General features: G+C 35.3%; 1 protein-coding gene across 5 annotated transcripts in view; it reads left to right on the forward strand.

The window, feature by feature from the left end:
- PTPN3 (protein tyrosine phosphatase non-receptor type 3) overlaps nucleotides 1–19459 on the forward strand; it is a 137241-nt gene that overhangs the window by 108390 nt on the left and 9392 nt on the right. For all 5 annotated transcript variants that reach the window (XM_074824858.1, XM_074824877.1, XM_074824886.1 and 2 more), the window contains 6 exons: nucleotides 2597–2687; nucleotides 2950–3011; nucleotides 3900–4046; nucleotides 8072–8200; nucleotides 16496–16641; nucleotides 17325–17460. In XM_074824858.1, the coding sequence (XP_074680959.1) occupies nucleotides 2597–2687; nucleotides 2950–3011; nucleotides 3900–4046; nucleotides 8072–8200; nucleotides 16496–16641; nucleotides 17325–17460 (711 nt within the window). The remainder of the gene's footprint in view (nucleotides 1–2596; nucleotides 2688–2949; nucleotides 3012–3899; nucleotides 4047–8071; nucleotides 8201–16495; nucleotides 16642–17324; nucleotides 17461–19459) is intronic.

A 19459-nucleotide genomic window follows, 5' to 3' on the forward strand; every position in this document is an offset into this window, starting at 1 on the left:
CAGTTTCACCCTTCACTTCTCAAGATAGGGAAGAATGAATTATCAGTCTTGCATAAAAATATCATCTGCTGAGAAAAATGTGTTCTAATTAACATGTTTCTAGCTCAAGTATCCAAAGCTCACTAAATTAATATTTTTTTTTATTATTCTGAGTAGAATAGTGGTGTTTTGACAGAGGTCAGTCTATGCTGCTTAGTGACATTTCTAAACTTCTTTCCTACCTTAAGTTAGGGTTTCAAGGTCTCATGTGTTGCCTTCTTTCATGGAATAACAGGAACAACTTGACCATTCCTCATCATCTTCTCTTAGAGGTTGATATGAAAGTTTTGGAATGTTAATTTCCATTTGCAGGTCATTTGTAATGTCCAGTTCTGTGGTGTTTCTCCCTGGCAATCTAAACCACTGGTGGTTACTTCTTGAGCAGATTACTTCATAGGTGAGATTCCTCTGTATATAGGATGAGACTTTGAAGAACTGCTCTATAGATTATTGAATTAATTGTCATGTTCTTCAACATGTTAGCAAGGAATGTCTTAGAAAACTGATTAATAAAATGTTTTTATAGTTTATTAAATTAGTTCCTTCAGTGTTAGTGTAAGAAATTCCAAAAGATGATTTAGCTGTTTCTCTAATGGCAAGGGAGTACAGAGTATGTATGTTTGTGCTTGGTTTTTTGTTGTGGATCCAAACATTTATAGCAACTTTAGAGAAACCCTGATTATTATGATTTATAAATTTCACATTGTTGAGTTCTGGAGCAACCCTTTCTGATGCTGAAAACTTGTAGAACAGCAATACAATTTTTCCCAATTTTGATTTTTTTTTTTTTTCAAATGCCATAAGATTTAATGGTGGTGGCTGAAGAGTTGTGGTATTGCTTATTTCATAACCACTCTTTTTATGAGGTTTGCTTTGTTTTCAAGAGTTCTGGGAGTTAAGATTCCCTGCTTTTTTTTTTTTTTAAGGAACTGTAGACTATGGTTCATAGCTGCTTTCCAAAATCCACAGCACTGGCCACAATGCAGCAATGAATCTGTTGGCTGTTGAAACAGTAACTCAAAAGAGATGAACTAGCCTTTCAATGCTTTCTCACTTGTCGAAGTTGTTGACTAATTTTTGCATAAAGTTCCTGTAATAATCTTCATAGGTACTTGATCCTTTATGACTTTTTTCCTGACAGTGTTTATAAAAGGATATTACTGATGTTACAAAAAAAACCCGCAAACCTTTTTGAAATCTAATAAACTAGGGGACAACTTAGTGGCCTTCTTTCTTTGAGTTCATTGTTTAGTGATCTTTAGAAGCAGAGATAATTGCAGCATCACCTCATCAACTTTGGTGGCTCTTAAACTCTCCATTCACATTAGTAAAATAGTAAATAATTAGCCAGTAAACTATGAATAATCAAGTTTTTCCAGAATATCTTCCTCCACTTAAGCAGAATTTACAAAGTCTGTCAATGGCAAATGACTTTTTGTCAGGCAACAATAATGAAGCTCCAGAATTGTAACTTAACATTAAATTATTCTTCCTTGTCTTCCAAAAAAAAGCAGAAATCACAACTTGGCTCTAGTAAAATGGAACTTGAGTTATAACTGGTAGAAGTTGTTCAGTTACATATATCATCAAGTTCTCTTCTTACATGGCTTATTTATACTGTTCAAGTTGAAAAATGTGGTGAACTGTGATATGGAGTCAGGATTCAGTAAATCTCACAGTCAATTAAAGTTTTGTGTGTTGTTCCTTTTCTCTCAACCAAAGTAGGGGATTTTAGCCTCCTATTTGTTTCACTCAATTTTATGTATGGAACCATATTCTAAATCTTCATTAAACGTGAAGATATAATGAGCTCTTTGGAAAGTGTTCAGTGACTTCACTATAAAACTCTGGCACAGCCAAGTCAATAAATCAGTTGTAAGTTGCTTTCATGTATATTTACACTTGATTTTTTTGTTGCTGTTGTTTTTCCCCCTCTGTATCTTTTGTTGTCTTGTAGGATGCACTCAATGCACTTTTGACCTTAAAATTTTGGTTATACACTTTTATGCCTACATTTACTCCAGATAAAGTTTGTAAGATAGGGGTTGGCCCAAAAGAAAGGGAGTCATATGTTAAGAGATTGTGATACATAGAAGCCTTGTTTTTTCGAGTACTTGCAGTATTGAATGTGGTTGTCTTAGTCCAGAGAATAAAAGTTTGTCTGACTTTATTGTGTTACAGTTGATTCCAGAAAATATCAGTCTGCAGCTATTTTTTTCTTCTAATGTCTTTTATTGGTCACTTCTTCCACCCACAACCGCTGTTTTTCTTCTGGCCCACAGTTTTATAAGAAAAAGGCAACCTTGCAGGGAAATAGTTTATATCAGTGACTCTCCCATTTCCTTTTTTTTTATTCTGGAAATTCTTCTAGAGATGATGATGGGCTAGCAATAACAGAAATTCTCTCAGGTGAATTTTGCAGATGGTTAGGAAAAATATTAAAGAAAATAACTTCTGATTTTTTTTTTCAGTCTATTTTTATGTGAATCTATTTAGTGTGTGTGTATAGCATAAGCACATCCCTCAAAATCCTACCGTTTTCAATTCTGTTTTGCAGCAACTTTATAGAAAGAAACCAGGGTTGGCTGTTACATGTGCAAAGGTACCTCAGAATATGGACAAGAACAGATACAAAGATGTTCTACCTTGTGAGTATTAAGTACAGTTTCTGCCTATTTTGCTTTATCCTTTAAATGATAGCTTATAAAACTGTTGTATTGCGCTTCTTGATTAAAGATTTCATTATATAGTCAAAGACATATAATTGTTGGTTTTATTCTCCAAAAGGTAATCTATTGTGGTGTGTATTCTGTTTGTGTGTCTGCAGTTCCTCAGTTTTTTTGACTTAATAGAAGGGAAGCATGCCTCTTAATTGCTAATTTTATTCCCTCTTTTTTTGTGTGTGTGCAGATGATGCCACAAGGATAATATTGCAAGGAGATGAAGATTACATTAATGCGAATTATGTGAATGTAAGTCATACAGAGACCTGCATTTGCTCACTTTCTATACTACAGTAGCTGACTAAATTTAGCCTGTTTAAGGAATAAGGGTTTTTCATTTTATATTTTGGGGATTTGTAAATGTAAAAGATGTAATGATCCATAATTTAAAAGATGAAGTATCTCTTGTGAAACAAGCGGCCGTCCTGATATGCAGTACATACAAGTGTAGTATTCACTGTGATAAGTGCAGAATCTTTAACTGGTAAAAATTGCTTTACCTTTCCGTAGGAAAACGCAGAGGTTGTCTCCTATAGCTTAAAGCTAAGCCTTTTTCCCTCTAGAACCACTTATGGTTTATCTTTGCTATGAAGGGTCCAGAAGATAAACCAAAGCCCTGATTGCCCTAATCATGTGTGTAGCCTGGGAGATAGGGAAAAGAGGGAGATGTATATATGTATATATGTATATATGTATATATGTATATATGTATATATGTTTGTGTCAGATACTTGAGTTAAACTCCTAAATCACAGAATCAACTATTAACTTACTATGTCTAGTATCAGGCAATAAACAGCTTTTGCTAGTGTACCTTTGGTATACCTTGCCATTATTCCTTACTAAATATTAAAGAAAATTTGGAAAGCTTTGCAGTTTCCAGTTTTCAAATAGATTTTCACTATTAAGCGTTTGTTCCTAGTTCAGCATGAAGGATTATAGAATCTCATATACATCTGGTATAAATGAAATATTTAAAGATTTTTCACATAACAAATTGTGATCTTGATTGTGTTATTACTCAGCTTGCCACCTTAATCTTCCCTCAAAACTTCCTGTTTGAATAAAATGATGAGTTAAGATAGTGCTTGAGTAGTGGGAGCAAACTTTACATAGGATTTTTCTTTCTCTTTATAGATGGAAATTCCTTCTGTGGGCATTGTGAACAGGTACATTGCTACTCAGGGGCCTCTACCACACACATGTGCACACTTCTGGCAAGTAGTCTGGGATCACAAGTTGTCACTGATCATCATGTTAACAACTCTCACTGAACGAGGACGGGTAAGTGTTCAGGTTCTTGTGTGCTGAAGAAATGTGCTGTGCCTTTAAACTTTTTTCCTATTGTTATGATTAAATAACCCTAAAATAGGCCAGTTTATTCTGTTTAATCATTTCTCTGAAGGCCAGGCTTTCTGAATTACTTACAGGAACAGATAGTCTGTAACTTTCTTTTTGTTATACTTCTTTGAAAACAAACCAGCTGTATGATAAACAGAAATCACTGTATTGACTCCATTTTGCTGATCAGCCAGGTACTATATGCCATCATTTTTTCTCCCTGGGAACTGGGCTCCATGTGGCAGTTGCTGTCCTAACAGTTCAGCAGACATCTGGATACGTTGAGCAGTTGAGCAAAACTTGTAGTCTGGCTTCAAACAAGAGTCTGCCACTGCAGTACTTACTAGTTTTAGCATGCTGGTGGTCAGAATTTAATGGGTTTACTTTTATTTATGGCGTAGGTTCTTCCCTAGAATTGCTCTGATAATTCCTTTAATTCTGCTTAATTCTTTTAATTCTAGCATTCCATTAATTTCAGAATAACAAGGTGAAAATTAAAGCAATATCTGGTGTATACAACATTTGATTTAATGTATCCTTTGTAGTTTTAAAGATAGTTTTAGATTATTGATACACATAAAGGGATTGTGTTTGAAGTTTTAGAAGCTGCAAACTGAACAGGTTTTTTAAAGAGGTGGAGAAGATGATGACTCTTGTATGCCTTCACTGTAGCCTTTCTCTTTATTTCCTATGTGATATATACTACACTATCGAATTTATCTGGCATCCCAGTCAAAAAACAATGTTTTTGGAAAGTAAGAGAGTATTTGAGGTCCTAAACAGCATAATGATTGAGACATAAGTAAGGACTGTTAAGCAACAATGTAATTCCTCATCAAAATGTATGAAAGACGTGTGAAAGCTGAAAAACAAGAGATTTTAACCATGGTAAAGGTTACATAGCTGTTCATGAACACAAACATCATCTGGCACAAAAATGCTCCCTTCTTCTTTCAACTGTATTGCAGTCAGAATAGCTTCCTGCTTTCTTTTCCTTTTATTGAGGAGAAACACAGTTTAGTACTAGTCTGTACTTTGCGCAGTGACTTGGAACCTTCGAGGCAAATTGTTGCTAACTTCTAACCATCTTGCTGGCACCTCTATACACCAGACACTTTTGTTTACTTTCAGAGATGATTTATATTTGCCCTGTTTGTGGGTGAATTTTCAGGGACATAAAAAGATTCTTGACAGAGTATCCCCATTTCCAAATGCCAAATCTCTTCCCAAACCCTGGAGGTTTTACATTCTAGAATATTTCTTTTCAATGGTGTTAAGATTTGTATAATAGAATAAAAAAATGGTGGCTTTCCCCCTGGTAATGTTCATTTTTTAGAAATGGATGCATTATTTTGGCTTAAATTTAAAGGGGAAATTATTTCAGATAAACTACTGCAGTAAAAGTTCCAGAGATAATGGTTAAAATTTGGATTTCAAGCCATTGAAAATTGAGCCTTAGGAAAGGTAGAATTAAGACATTTCAAAAATTCCAGCTCTTGCCACTCTGTGTTAGTTTAGAAAAGTTATAGACAAAAAATGTTACAGATGGCACAGGCAATGTTGATAAGTTGATAGATAATCCAAATTAACTAAAGCTGAAATATGAACATGTTGGGAATATCAATTTATTTGGTTTCTTTTGGAGCTAGTAACAATTATTATTAAAATATATAGGCAGTGAAGCGATGACTATAGCTCAGCTGTTTTGATCACACACAATTATAAAGTTTTCAGTACGGTGTCTGGGGAGTTGTGTCAAGATGTTTTTTTTATGAATCTGTTGAATTTTCTTACAGCTCAGCTGGACTTTTTCTTTAGTACGCCTTTCTCGTGAGTCCAGTGGACTCATACTTGGAAACTACTTGGCTTGTATTCATTACATGATGGCAATTATTTACAAGACTGGAGTTGCAGAAATGGAAGATGAAAATATTTAATTACTGGAATGAAATGTTGAAAACTTTATGTTGATGAGCAAACTTGAGCTGTCTTCAGTAGACAAAGATTTCACTGAACTAGTATCTCACAGGAATACTTTTTCAAGTTCAGTCTATTCCACAATGTTTCAGCCTTTAATTAGATGGGAAATGAGGTAGCAAACTTTGTCATCAGCACTGCTCTAAAAATGAGGAATAGATATTGGTATTAGGATTGTTTCTACAAAATTTACATGCATGCTGACTAGATGTGCCTATCTTATCTGCCTTAGAAGGTGAAGCAGAAAAGGGAAGACTTTGTAATTTCAGCAGTAGAGTGGTAGGGATCCGAAGATCAACCTCTTACTATGCAGCAGCAGAAGACAGGAGAGAAAATGGTTCCTTATGGTTGTACACAGAACTGATTATTTTCTTTTAGAAAAGATAGGATATTTCATGGATGTAATTCTAATACTGAATTCCACTTCAGCTCTCACTTGTATTTTGGTGTACCTCAAACTGCATATACAGTACATCAGGTCCATTCACATGCACATATGACTTTGCTTGTCACATGTTGGTAAGCTTGAAGGTTAAGCCATTATGGCCTTGCATTAAACCTCTCTGAGGTAGAAGGCAAATTACGTTTTCTTGCATCAATAAGTATGTTTCTGGGCTTTTGTTCATAACTTTAGCATTTAGATACAATAATCATTTAAGAGAAGATCTCTGTCTTCAGTCTTGCATCTGATGTAGAAAAGAAATATACAGCTCTCTGACAAATGACACACACATGAACTAAAGTTGTGCATTGGTTCCTCCAGTTTCTGAGCTCAGATTTCCCTAGAAAGTGTGAAGGGTAACTTTCATTATATGACCAAGTTACTGTGGATTATTGAGCTTGTGATAACTTTCTATATAGTATTTTTGCTACTAATGTTTATAAGCATTATTCTGTGTTTTAAAAATATGTTTACCTTAAAACACAAAATACGATCAAATGGAAAAATGAAGACCTTTTTCCCATTCAGTGAATCCCTGTCAAAAACTGAAATAACACATAGCATTTAGAGGCCTGAAAACTAATACCTAAGTTAGAGAAGCAGTCTTTAGAAGATTGCTAGGGTGACTTCACGACCTTCCCCACTTGCTTTCAGAGAGAGGAGAAGGGAAACCATTTTCATGGAGGCAGCCAGATGGGTACCAGGCACACTGAACTGGAGGGTGCGTGTTAAGGGGTGACAGTGCTGTTGGGTATTCTTTTTCCTGCTCCCTCTCTGGTGCAGAATGAACTACCTCTTCAGGCCTCCAGAAATGGAGTCTGCCTTGCTCCTTCCCTCAGCTGCGGGACTGCGGTGTTGGAATAGGCGGAGGACGGACTGGTTCATGCTACTTCTTGCATTCTAGCATGATCTTGCTTCAAGGTCTAAGAATAATTCAGGTTTGAAGGGACCTGTGGAGATACCTGGTCCCCTCCTGTCTGCTCAAAGCGGGGGCAGCTTTGAACTTCATGCAGGGTGCACAGTGTTATGTCAGTTAAGTTTTGATTTTTTTCCATGGATGGAGATTCCACAGCCTCATAAGGCATCTTGTTTCTGTGCTTGACCATCCTCATGGAAATTTTTAGCCAACATCTAATCAGAATTTCCCTTTTAGCATCTTTTTTTCAGTTGCCTTTTGTCCTTTCGTTGTTCACTTTCAAGAAAAGTGTAGCTATGTCTTCGCTATAACCTGCTATTAGGTGGCTGAAGTTAGTTACAAATTCACCCCATACATTTTTCTTCTTAAGATGGAATAAATCCATCTGTTTCTTCTCTGTTATGCCTTGAGAAGTCATTTACCTGAATTTTTATTATAAATTACTAAAACAAAAGTTTATAGAGAATTTAGCCTGTTTTGTCGTGTTATTTTCCAATTTGGATGTAAACACCTCACCAACAAACCAGAAGATTTTATACCATTCCTTGAATTCCCTGAATATAGCATACGAGGGGAGAAAGGAAACAGAATTGCTTGTATACAGTCTTGATGTGTGCTTAATTTTCTTTACAGACCAAATGTCATCAGTATTGGCCTGATCCACCAGATGTAATGGAATATGGCAGCTTTCGTGTCAGATGCCACTCTGAAGATTGTACAATTGCTTATGTTGTTAGAGAAATGGTGATTACAAATGTTGAGGTAAATGAGTTCTCTTTAATTATTCCCAGGCTAGCTGAAGGAATACATGTATAGATAGGTAGATATAGACTCCATGTGTGAACGTGTACATCTATGTGTGTGAATATACAAGTGTGTATATATATATACACACATTTTAAAAAAAATGTATATATTACATGAATCCACATAGTATAGTCTGTTACTTTAGAGCTTCTTCAAAAACATACTTTTTGAATCTCTATAATACATTAATACATTATGTTGTACAGGTACTGTAATAAGCTTCATAAAGAAGTTTAGTGCTTTTCTGTAAACAGTTTTGCAGTCACTGATTCTTCACAAGTATTTCAGTTTTCAGTGAGAGTTTTTTTCTAAGTAACTGCTCTTTCAACGATGAAGTATGGGTCACTTGATTAATGGCACATGCAGCTAGAATAGCTAACAAAAAGTGAAGTGTAATAATGTTGTTTTGAGAGAAGATGCAGAATCTCACCAGTTCCTTTTCATTGTGTTTAGTCAGATTTTAAAAAAGAAAAAGAATCTTTATCTGAATTGATATGTGCTCAATTTATGTAAGGTACTTATATTCTGTAGCTGTTAATACTTTATGCTAATGGAAGCATTATAAAGCAAAGAGAAAGTTAGATACACAGAATACTTCTTGCATATCAGCTTGTGTTGTGAAATCTATGTTCAGATCACATCTAGGCTTCCCACAACCTGATGAAGTTTGGCTTTTGTTTGTAAGTTGTCTTACACTTCTTATACATTTCCCTCTTCATCTCTTTTCCAAGATTCTATGGTCACAAGTTTTATCTAGAAAGATTAAGGGTTTGTGCTACCATAAGATGTGTGTAAGAAATCACTGTGTATTGACCAAATGCTAATTTACAGTTCCAATACGAGTCAATCTTTTAAACTTCTGAATAGTTAAGTAGATTTTACTGTTACTGGAATTGCTAGTAGTAAGAAAAAGGAAGTATCTGTTTTAAAAATGTAACATTTAATTGATGTTCTTACAGCAAGATGACAAATGCTTTAGTCTCATAAATTTGTAACTGAATCTGTCACTTGACAGTGCATCCAAATTTGTTTTAATGTGATTAAGATTTCCTTTGTAGTCATAAACATGTGAGATGCTGATATGTAAAGGTCTTTCAGTTAAGATGGTTTGCAGTGTTTCAGTTTCTAGCATGATTTTTGGTTCTGTTTTCAGCCAATTAATTTGTAAGTGATAAACTTGAATGTCAGAAGAAATTAACCTCATTAAAGCAGTACTGCAGAGTATATGTAGACAAACTTTTAGTTCCTGTCACTCAAATTAGTTGATTGTCAATTAACTTTGGTTAGTTCTTGCTTCATGTAAATAGTAGTTTACTCTTTTCAAATACTTGTTCTTTTTCTTGGTTAATATTTATCAAACCGGTACCTAATTCTGAGTAAATTCACCAGTGACTGTATTCAGTATGTGTTTTCACTTTAGGTTTTTATTTACTAGCATGTGATAAAGTCAAAATCCTAATGAGAATGAGGCAGTCAGTTTTTTGGTTTGGGTTTTTTTTTTATACAAGTTAATTTTTTTTTTGAGATAAAGGTGGGGTGAGAATATAGTGTGCCTTTGTAGACATGTTAGCAGACGTGAAAGTTACAAGGATCTTCAACTGTGAAGTTGTCTCTTGACAGCTCTCAGTTGAGAACATTGTTTCTAATGCAAAGGCATGTGCTTGCATAGATTTCATCTAGGTTAGACAAAAGCATGCTAAAGCTAGTCCTGGGTGGATGTGTGTTTGTTGCGGTGAGGGCGAGGTGGTTTTGAGGGGGTCAGGGTTTTTTCACTAGAGGCAAGTTTATTTGTACGCTTAAATAAAGTGGCTACACTCAACATTGAGCTGTCCATACAGTAAAAATATGACCCTATTAATTGATAGCTGTATGTGCATTTGGCATTTCAGATGGAAATAAAAGCCTTTGTAGCGTGCTAAAACATAACAAAAAAAACTCTGAAACACTGAAGTATCTGCTAGTTATACATGTCATTTGAGCTGCTTTCTTAAAGCTGACCAGACATATTTTTCTGGAGGCATCTTGTATTTGAGTAGATTTTGCAAAGCTTTAAGCGTACTACCTCTCACAGATACTGTTGTTGTATTCTTTGAAGAATACATAAAAAGCCGTTTGAATTCAAAGCAGGGTTTTATTATTCCCTGAACTAATGTGAACATCACTGGACTGGTCTTTTTGAAGACAAGTAGCTTTTAATAGTCAGGTGGATAAAGCTTCCAAACTCACAAGAGACATGATTTCTGTTGGAAAGGCATATTTGTGAAAGAGTTTCCTGTGAATTAAGTTGCACAGATTTCAAATCTGCCTTTAGGGGAAAATAGCTCAAAAGAGAAGTTTATGAAATGATGCCCTTGGCCTTTTGTTCATCTATGTTTAGAAGACCTGAGGAACAAGAAACTTTTTAGGATTTTTCTAATGCAGTTTAACTTGGTGCTTCTTTGCCTGTAACTGAAGATCAGTAAATGACTGCAAATGTGTGAAATATTTGTAACCTTTCTAAGCCTCATAAAATTAAATAAGGATTAAATTCCTGCCTTTTCAAGACCAAGATTGAAAGCTATCCTGTAGCAAAATGAAAGAAAAACAAATAAAGCACTGTTTGTTTTTTTGAACTTGAGGGTTTTTTATTTTTAGAAAAAACTTCAGAACACTTTGGGGACCAGAATGAACAGACCAAAGGAAAGAAATTGTGTAGTGTAAGTGCAAAATTCATCATACAGTGCACTATTTTGTAAAACAAGACAAATACTTCTATTTAATCACTGAAAAAAATAGCTTGGGAAGCCTGAAGCAAACTGTCATTCAGTTTCCTTTAAGGTAGTTGCCTTGCAACATATCATTGCCCATTAAATCTCACCAATTTCATCCAGTTATGTTTTGACAAAACTTTTTGCTGCTTTCCCTTGTTTAAACAAGCATTTTTCTTTATTTCAGTTAAGTGTGACTAGAACCCAGCCATGGAACTTAGCAAGGCTGTGGAGATGATACTTTCTGAAGCATATTACTCACATAACTTTGAAGAACTGTAATTTTGCAAGGTTTTTTTTAATCTTTTCCATCTTATGTTAGTTGTTGCCACAGCTTGTTAGTTGTTTCCAAAATGCACTGTCATTCTCCCACCTGATTAGTTTTATTAACTAAACTAAATCATTCAAACAAAAAGAAAAAAAATTCAAGATGTTTAAGAATTGATTGAGTTTCATCCTTTAAAGACAAGTTATACCATTGTTATAATGAATGGAGACCTTATAAACAACCCAGGTCAAGGTAATTAAGACAATTCCCTGTGTCATAATGTGGACAGTTTAGCATGATTGTGCTGACAATGACAATGCAAATAGAAGGATTTGGGGAGATAAGCTTATTTTTCATTTAAAAGCTATCACTTTCCATGGACATCGCAATGATGGAGGGGATGGTTTGAAGAAAAAGAAAATAAATTGATGCAGCAATTCAAACAAATTGAAGATTAAGCATAAATTCACTTTGCTAAGGAAGGATATTGCTGTTTGCTGAAAGGAGGAGGTAAAACTGCAAGATGAAAAATCACTGGTATCTTTCTGTTTATGAATGACCAGCATGTAGGCCTTCTAGTGACTGTGTTAAATTGATAGTAGATAAAGCAAAGGCAGCAATGTAAATGAGTATACTGCCAGCACTTTCTGCTATAAACAGCTGAAAATAGAATCTCTGTAATTTTTACAGATCTTAATTGTTTGGGCTGAGGCTTTCCAAGCCATTTGTCTTCCTTGCCATATACATGTCATACAACAGTTTGTCAGGGGAAATGTTGAGTTTGCTCATGGTAAAGATTCTTAGATCAGTTCACTGAAACTTTTGCTTCTGCACATAAAACAAGACCTTGTATTTTCTCTTTCCAAAGAAATCTTTATAAATTTGACCATGTCATAAATGTCTTGAACAAACCTGTTGCACTGCAGAGGTATTTTAAAGGCTTCTCTGAAAAGTGTCCGAACTGAACACATTCTGTTCTGTCAAATACTCGTGGAAGAAGAAAACAAGGTGGTTTTGCATAGTAAAGAGCTGAACAGAAGTAGATTTAAAATTTTAGGGTAAGGGTATAAGGAGGTATCATGAGGTGGGAACAGGGCCCAAAGAAATGCTAAATGCCACTGCTCTTCAGAAACTAGGCTTTAATCCTGATGACTGAGTCTCAGCTTTCAAGGTATATTTGTGAAGCTTACTAGCAAAGAGCATACCTTTTCCTGCTCAGAAGGTAATAGGACCGTTTCAAGGTTAATGTAGTTCTACATGGTGAAATTTCTTCTCATTTTTTAAATTGAAGATTATATTATAACCTAGACCAAAAATGACATTAAATGAAAAGGTGAAATCCAAAAATCAATTGCTTGAATTTTAAGAAAAGTCAAAATTAAGGTTGACCTTTCAAGGCTACATTTCCTTCTTTCTATATGATCATTATCATTCTAAGCTCTGTGTGTTGTTTTTCTGAAGAACACCTAATTCTTTCATTAATCAGAAAGAGTCATTTTAGGGGAATGAAATGAGGAAGCCTGTCTTTTGATGTAATTATAATAAACAAGGCTGCAAGCTGCAGAAATATGAAGAATGGATATTTTTGTGGATGGAGGTTCTTGACAATGAGATTGTTTTGCAAGTGTTACAGGAGTCATTTGAAGCATTACTTCTGACAGTCCTGTGTCATTACTTCTGCAGTCCCAATGGCAGATATATTAGAAAAGATCATGTGTCTTTATCCTGTGTTTTTGAGCAAAATGTAGGATGTTAGCTTAACCACGATGAAGTTGCTTTTGCAGTAAAACGTCTTGAATTTGCACAGAAATCGTAGGTACATCTTATTTTTGGCTGACACATTGCTGCAGCAACAATAACCATTATCAGAAGGACAGTAACAAACACCTTGGGACAGATATGATGTCTTAGACGTCGGTATCTCCCTGCAAGTATACGTGGGTCAATGCCGTGAAGCAGCTAAATGTTGGCCAAATGCCCGATGATAAACTGAGCAAATTACATATCCAGAAGTGTCACTGGAGTCTGTAAATTCTTTGGACTCTTTTTTTTTTTTTTAAATCCATTACTTTTAAGCTGATTTGTGGAAATACCAAATATATAAATTCAATTGATATCAGTCCATGTGAGTGCAAAAAACATAAGTATTTTTGGAACAAGGTCTATAATGTCAAGTTAGGCAAAAATAGCAGCTGGGCCACGAGCAACTCTTATAACTCTAAACTTGCAGAAAATGAGACAGCAAAACAGGACTAATAAAGCCAGATTTTGTAAGGATAAATTCTACATTAATCAGTCATTAGGATGCTACAGTAATGACCGTTATTGAAAACCTCAGTGCAAAAAAAAAAAAACAAATTGTGGAAAGGATTTAAGCTGACTCGCAGAGAGTAATGATTTGAATGGCAACTTGAGTATAATAAGAAGCTACCTCCTATTTTCCATTACCAGGTTTGTACAAAGAAACATGATCTGACAGAAATGGTGTGTTTAAAAATAGGTATTGTTAATAGGACATGTACAGAGGGGCTGACTCTGGGACCAGTAACTATAATTCTAGCACTTTTTTTAAGGTATGAGTACTAGATTTTCAGAACCATGATGGTCTTCTAATGCAGGTTATTTCCATGTGTGGTGTTACTTGGCTGACATTTTGTGGATTTAACATATGACTTTTGTTATGACTGTAAAGACTTGAAGATTAAGTATTTAAAAAAAAAAAACCCAACACCACTAAAAATAGCTTTAAAAAAATCTGGACTTCATCAGAGTACTGATTTGATATCTTCTGTATGAAACATAAAAGTATTAGAATTAAAAAAATAGTTCTAACATATATGACTATACTGTTTACAATAAGTTTAACTTACTAATAAAAAATGAAGTATTTAAAAATACTTGTGCATTTTGAAAAGCGAGTGATGTAATGGTGAAGTTTTAAAAACTTCAGTCATATCAGAAGAGCTCAACCAAAAGAATCAAAACTGAATATATGAAAACAAATAGCTAGAAAACTATACTGAAGCTTGAGGCATACCTGGAATAGTTAACAAACAGCTGTGTTAGTCTCTAGGGATGATTAGGGCACATAACAGAAAATGAAGGTGATCACACCAAAACAAGCAAATCTGAAGACTAAGTGCATGCTCTTACAGTGTATTCTTACTCCAGATAAGTCTTATGTAACATGCTTGTACTTAATGTCTATGAACTCTTTTAAAAAATGAAACTTACTATATTTGAGCCTGAATTACTGGTAAGTAAAAAATTAAGTAAACTTTCTTATTTTCTGAGCTTGTAAAATGGCTTTTGATGGTACAGATCACTATCAGTGGTTCTCAGTTGTACCGCTGGCACTTATCCACAACGCATTGCTTGAAGTTCTTGATGAACATGGAAGGTGACTGGATACTCACTCTTGGATAATTTTATAATGAATCAAGTCTTTGTTTCACCTGAATGCTGTAATTCAAATGTCTCTGATTTAAGAGAATCATCTCAAACTGTTACATGTAATTGCTGCGTTATCTCATTTCCCTTTTGAAGAGGTTCTGATTAAGCACGCGCAGATTTGAAAAAGAGGATTTTTTTAATGACATTTTCTTGTCATGTTTTTGTATTTTTTCAATCTGTGGCATTTCAGAAAAATTTAAAGTATAATCATTTGATCAAGCTCAACTACATAATGGCAGCAAAACTGAGTAGAAAAAGGCCGTGCTTTTTCTTGAAGAAGTCCCAGTCATTGTGGGGTCTTTTGATGACCTGGATGATAGATCCCAATGCAATTTGTATTACAATAAGCTTGGCCATTAATGTTAGATTACATTGTCCACTTGGGCCTTATGCTAGACCTTTTAATTGTCATTGCTCAGGCTCTGCCCTTAAGAAGCAAAATATGAGCTGTGTTGTTTATCTTCATATTCCTGGAGGCAACTGTAAATTTCTGCAGTTACTTTGACTGGAATAAACACATTTCCTAGGACTCTACTTGGTATGTAGGCAGTAGTTATTCTGTCTTCTGTATCTTACTAGCCTGCTTCCTGGAGTGGAACCACTTTCTCAAGTGGAAGAGAAAAGCAAGCAGTTGAAGGCATTTAAAACAGGTCATATATTTCAGTAGTTTGCACTTAAGAAAAAAGGAAAAAAACCTCTTAAAGTCACTAGCATCATGAAAACATTCTTGCATGGGCCACAGGGAGACGCCAGCTGTTATAGACTAATACAGTGGTAAAAGAGAGTTTTATCTCAATAGCGTGTTAAATGTTAAGTCTAGTAATGGACATCAGTAAAATGCAGCTAACAGTTTAACTTGCTAAACATGTGGAAGAAATAAAGGAACATGAAGCTTTGTCTCCATTTGTAAAGAGTGAGATCCTCATTGCATGATGCAGCAGAGCTCAGTAGTGTCTTAGGTTTTTTTCCTTCCCGCCTAATCACTGGTTACATCTGTAAAAGCAGTTGAGCCCAATCTGAATGCAAAGATGATTGAGTGATTTCGTAATCAAAGTTAACAAAAATCTAAACTGAAAGAACTTTTGTAAAACCATTTTTTCAGGTATAATTGAATGAAAGAAGAGCTCTTCATACAGCAGAATCTTAGCTAATTATGTTGCTCCCATACAGAAAAGTATCCTCTATGGGTCATACAGAAGTCATTCATATATGTATAATGAACATGTATGTGTGAACAATATATATATTGTTTTCTAACAGAAAACAGACTTAGCAAATGTTGCAGGCAACTTTATATTATCACTGAATCTGTAAGTACACACAGACATACATATTTAGAATAGATTGCATAGCCCCAAGCGCCTGTTATTTTGATATTGTTTTCAATAGTTCTCCTGTTTTCAGCTGTTTCTTCCAACCTGTTCTAAACTATTATATAATACTACTGTGCATAAGTCTTGTAGCATTTTACCTCAGGTGAATCAGTGATGTCAAGGTATAATAGGTCAACCATCAATAAATTAAAAAAATGTAACTTCTGTGATCTAAACAGATTTTTAACTGGATACCTCATTTATTTAGAAAATGCTATGCCTTTTGCATGCTTTATAAGAATTACACGTTCATACTTTACTCTGAATTTTAAAATGACAAACATTTTCTACATCATATGCATCTTATAGCATCTGCAGAATTACTGTGAAAAGTATGATTTGTATCTAGTAAACATCAGTATAGGAGTCATAACACTGAATGCTTTTTGAAAACCTTACTGTATTTTAGACAGAACAACAACACACCATCACTCATCTCCAATACGTTGCTTGGCCTGATCATGGTGTTCCTGATGACTCCATGGACTTCTTGGAGTTTGTGACTTGTATGAGGCCAAAGAGAATAGAGAATGAGCCAGTTCTTGTTCACTGCAGGTACTTGTGTTTTAAAATTCTGATTAGAGATTTGCTTCAGCCTTAGAATAAGCGTTTGCTTTGAAAAGTTTGTGCGCAAGACAGGAGATTCCTTGGATTAGATGAAAATGTTGAACTGTGCAATACCAGCATTCACTGTTGAAAACAGAAGCGCTGGTGTTGTATCTAAAGGATGAGTTTCTTTTCTTCCCCTTTCTCCTGCAACCTTTTGGTGAAATGGCTTAGTCATGTAATTATCACAGAGCTGATAATCTGTACTGTAAATTTTTCTCCATTTTTATCCTCTACTATTGTTATAACCTAATTTTGAACAGTATTGCAAAGGGTTTTTTTTCTGCTGTTCAAGTGCCTGTCAAAAAGCAGTCAGTTAGCTCTTCCCTTTTTTTAGTCAAAAATACCAAACCAGTACATTTAGATTTGTAAGCAGCTATAATTGTTAAAAATCTATTTACTTTAAGTGAGGTTTTAGTGTTATTTATATAAAAATTATTTTCTTTCTAATAATTGGCAGGAAATATTACTGAAGTTGCTTTAAAGATAAGCTTCACACTCTGTTACAATTTTATTAAGGTCTTCCTGTAATTTCTAAGGCTATTTAGCATCCTAATATTAAGACTGTGATATGAATCTGGTGCATTGCAAAAACCTTATTTTATAGACTGTTTTTCTGTTACATTTCACAGCGCTGGAATTGGTCGCACTGGCGTATTGGTCACTATGGAAACAGCCATGTGCTTAATTGAAAGAAACCAACCTGTTTATCCACTGGATATTGTACGAAAAATGCGAGACCAGCGAGCTATGATGGTGCAAACATCAGTAAGTGATGGAGAGGAAGCCTCACTTTCTGTGTATATACAGCACTTGTCCAGTTTATAAAAGATCAAAAAAATTTTAAAATTATCTGTTGTATGAGTGTTCAGTTGCATTATATTGTATTTCATACTTCCTATCTTTGGCATAACATAGTGTGGTGGCAAAAGCTGCTTTGCTTGTGAGGCGTGTATTTAAATTTTTGTAAATATGCCCTACCTTGCCATTAAAAGATAATTGATTTCTATACATTGCAAGTAGTTAGAATGCACAAAGTCAGACTTGCAAGGAGCTAGAATAATTTTTTGCTTTTCATTCTAGTACAGAGCCTTATAGGAAGTTATTAAACTGAAGGTAAAATTAAACAGTTTGTGGTATGATTTGAAGAGAGGAAGTAGCTGTTTAAGGGGCCACTTTAGGAGTAGAAATTCATTAGGAACAATATGTGTATTTTTTTTTAATTGTTCCACTACTCCAGTTTGGAAAAACAAAGGGCAAGAATGAAATTCAGGATAAGTTGGGTAGTATCAGTAACTGAAATATGAAAGTAGAAGCTGATTTTAAGATGGAACTGGTTCAAAGACAATTTGAAATCATGAGGGGAAATTTTGTGACAGATTTGGAAATTAACGTATCAACATTAGAGACTAAGGATGAAGGATGGGAGGCTCTACTTTCTTGAGTAGAAGTTGGATGACAGAATATTGTGTGGGTTATCTTGGAAGACCTAAATGCCTTATGACAAATGGAAGCAAAGGAGTCTAGACCCACAAAGTCAACAGTTAAATTGGGCATTTCTGTCTGTCATCTTCAAAGGAAAATGGCTTGGCTTCCACTTCATCAAGGGAAGGAAGAAGGTAACTTGAGAAGACAAATTCTATTCATTAACAGATTAATGACTGCAGGAGCTAGCATTATGGTTGACTAGATGGGAGGAGAAGTCTTGAGTTACCGAAGGGTGTGAAGGTGTCAGGAATTACAGTTGCTTGTGTAACGTTAGCTCTGTGAGCAGGGATTGTTCATGCATGTTGCTGGGGCTCTCATTCATTGTAGTATGAGTGCGCTCTCTGGAAGTGCATCAGGACTGTATGGTTGAGGAGGGAGTTGTCTGAGTAGTCCCCTGCCTGTTCCTTGTGGAAATGGAAGCTGAACATATGACAAAGGATGTCATGAGATAAGAAACACTAGCCTCAAGTTTAAGGAAGCTGAATGTTGACTTCTGGAGTTGTACTTCTCTACGCGCCTCAGTTTCTAAAATGAACTGAGCAAGTTCAGGCTTAAACTTGCTAGAAGTGGTCATCTCTTTGAGAATCAGACATGAGAACCTGAAGTAAACTCCAGCTTGCAGGAAAACTGTTACAATAGAAATCAGCAGAAATCGTCCTTGCACTCTACAGTTTGATGTAACAGAAGAATATGGGGAATAGTGATAAATACACTGACAAATCAGACCCCGAGTGTCAAAAACTGAGTATCTAAAATAGGATCCTGTACTTCGCTTGCTGTGTTCCACAGTTCACTATCGGTACAATCAGGAGAGGGATGATTTGTAGCAGCAATACTGTGAAACTCAATTCAGTTGTTATTTCTGAAGTATGCAGATACTGTTGTAAAAAGCCAATGAGCAGAATTGGCATACTGTGCTGTAAATGAGCCACAGAAGCAAGCACTCAGCTGTGAGAAAACAATACCAAAGAGCTGCACGTTAACATTTTGATCTATACTCGGTGCTCCATTGCATTCCCATGCCTGAATTCCAGTTAGCCTCACTGCTCATGTTCGATACTCAGCTTAGAGCTTCTAGGAGAAGCCATTAGGGATTGCTCAGTTGTAATAGCCTTTCCTGAAGCATGTTCAGCTGCCCTGCGAGGACTGTATGTGTGCTCCAGTTCTAAGATGATACGCATAGCCAGATGCGTGTTGTGAGTTAATGTCAGACAGGGCATACTCAGTAGTAAGAATGGACTCATCGGAGCTATTAACTGTTCAGTTTAGTGTCTGCTAT

The sequence above is a fragment of the Strix aluco genome, chromosome 1 (genome assembly GCF_031877795.1).
Source record: "Strix aluco isolate bStrAlu1 chromosome 1, bStrAlu1.hap1, whole genome shotgun sequence".
In the NCBI taxonomy this organism is placed as follows: domain Eukaryota; kingdom Metazoa; phylum Chordata; class Aves; order Strigiformes; family Strigidae; genus Strix; species Strix aluco.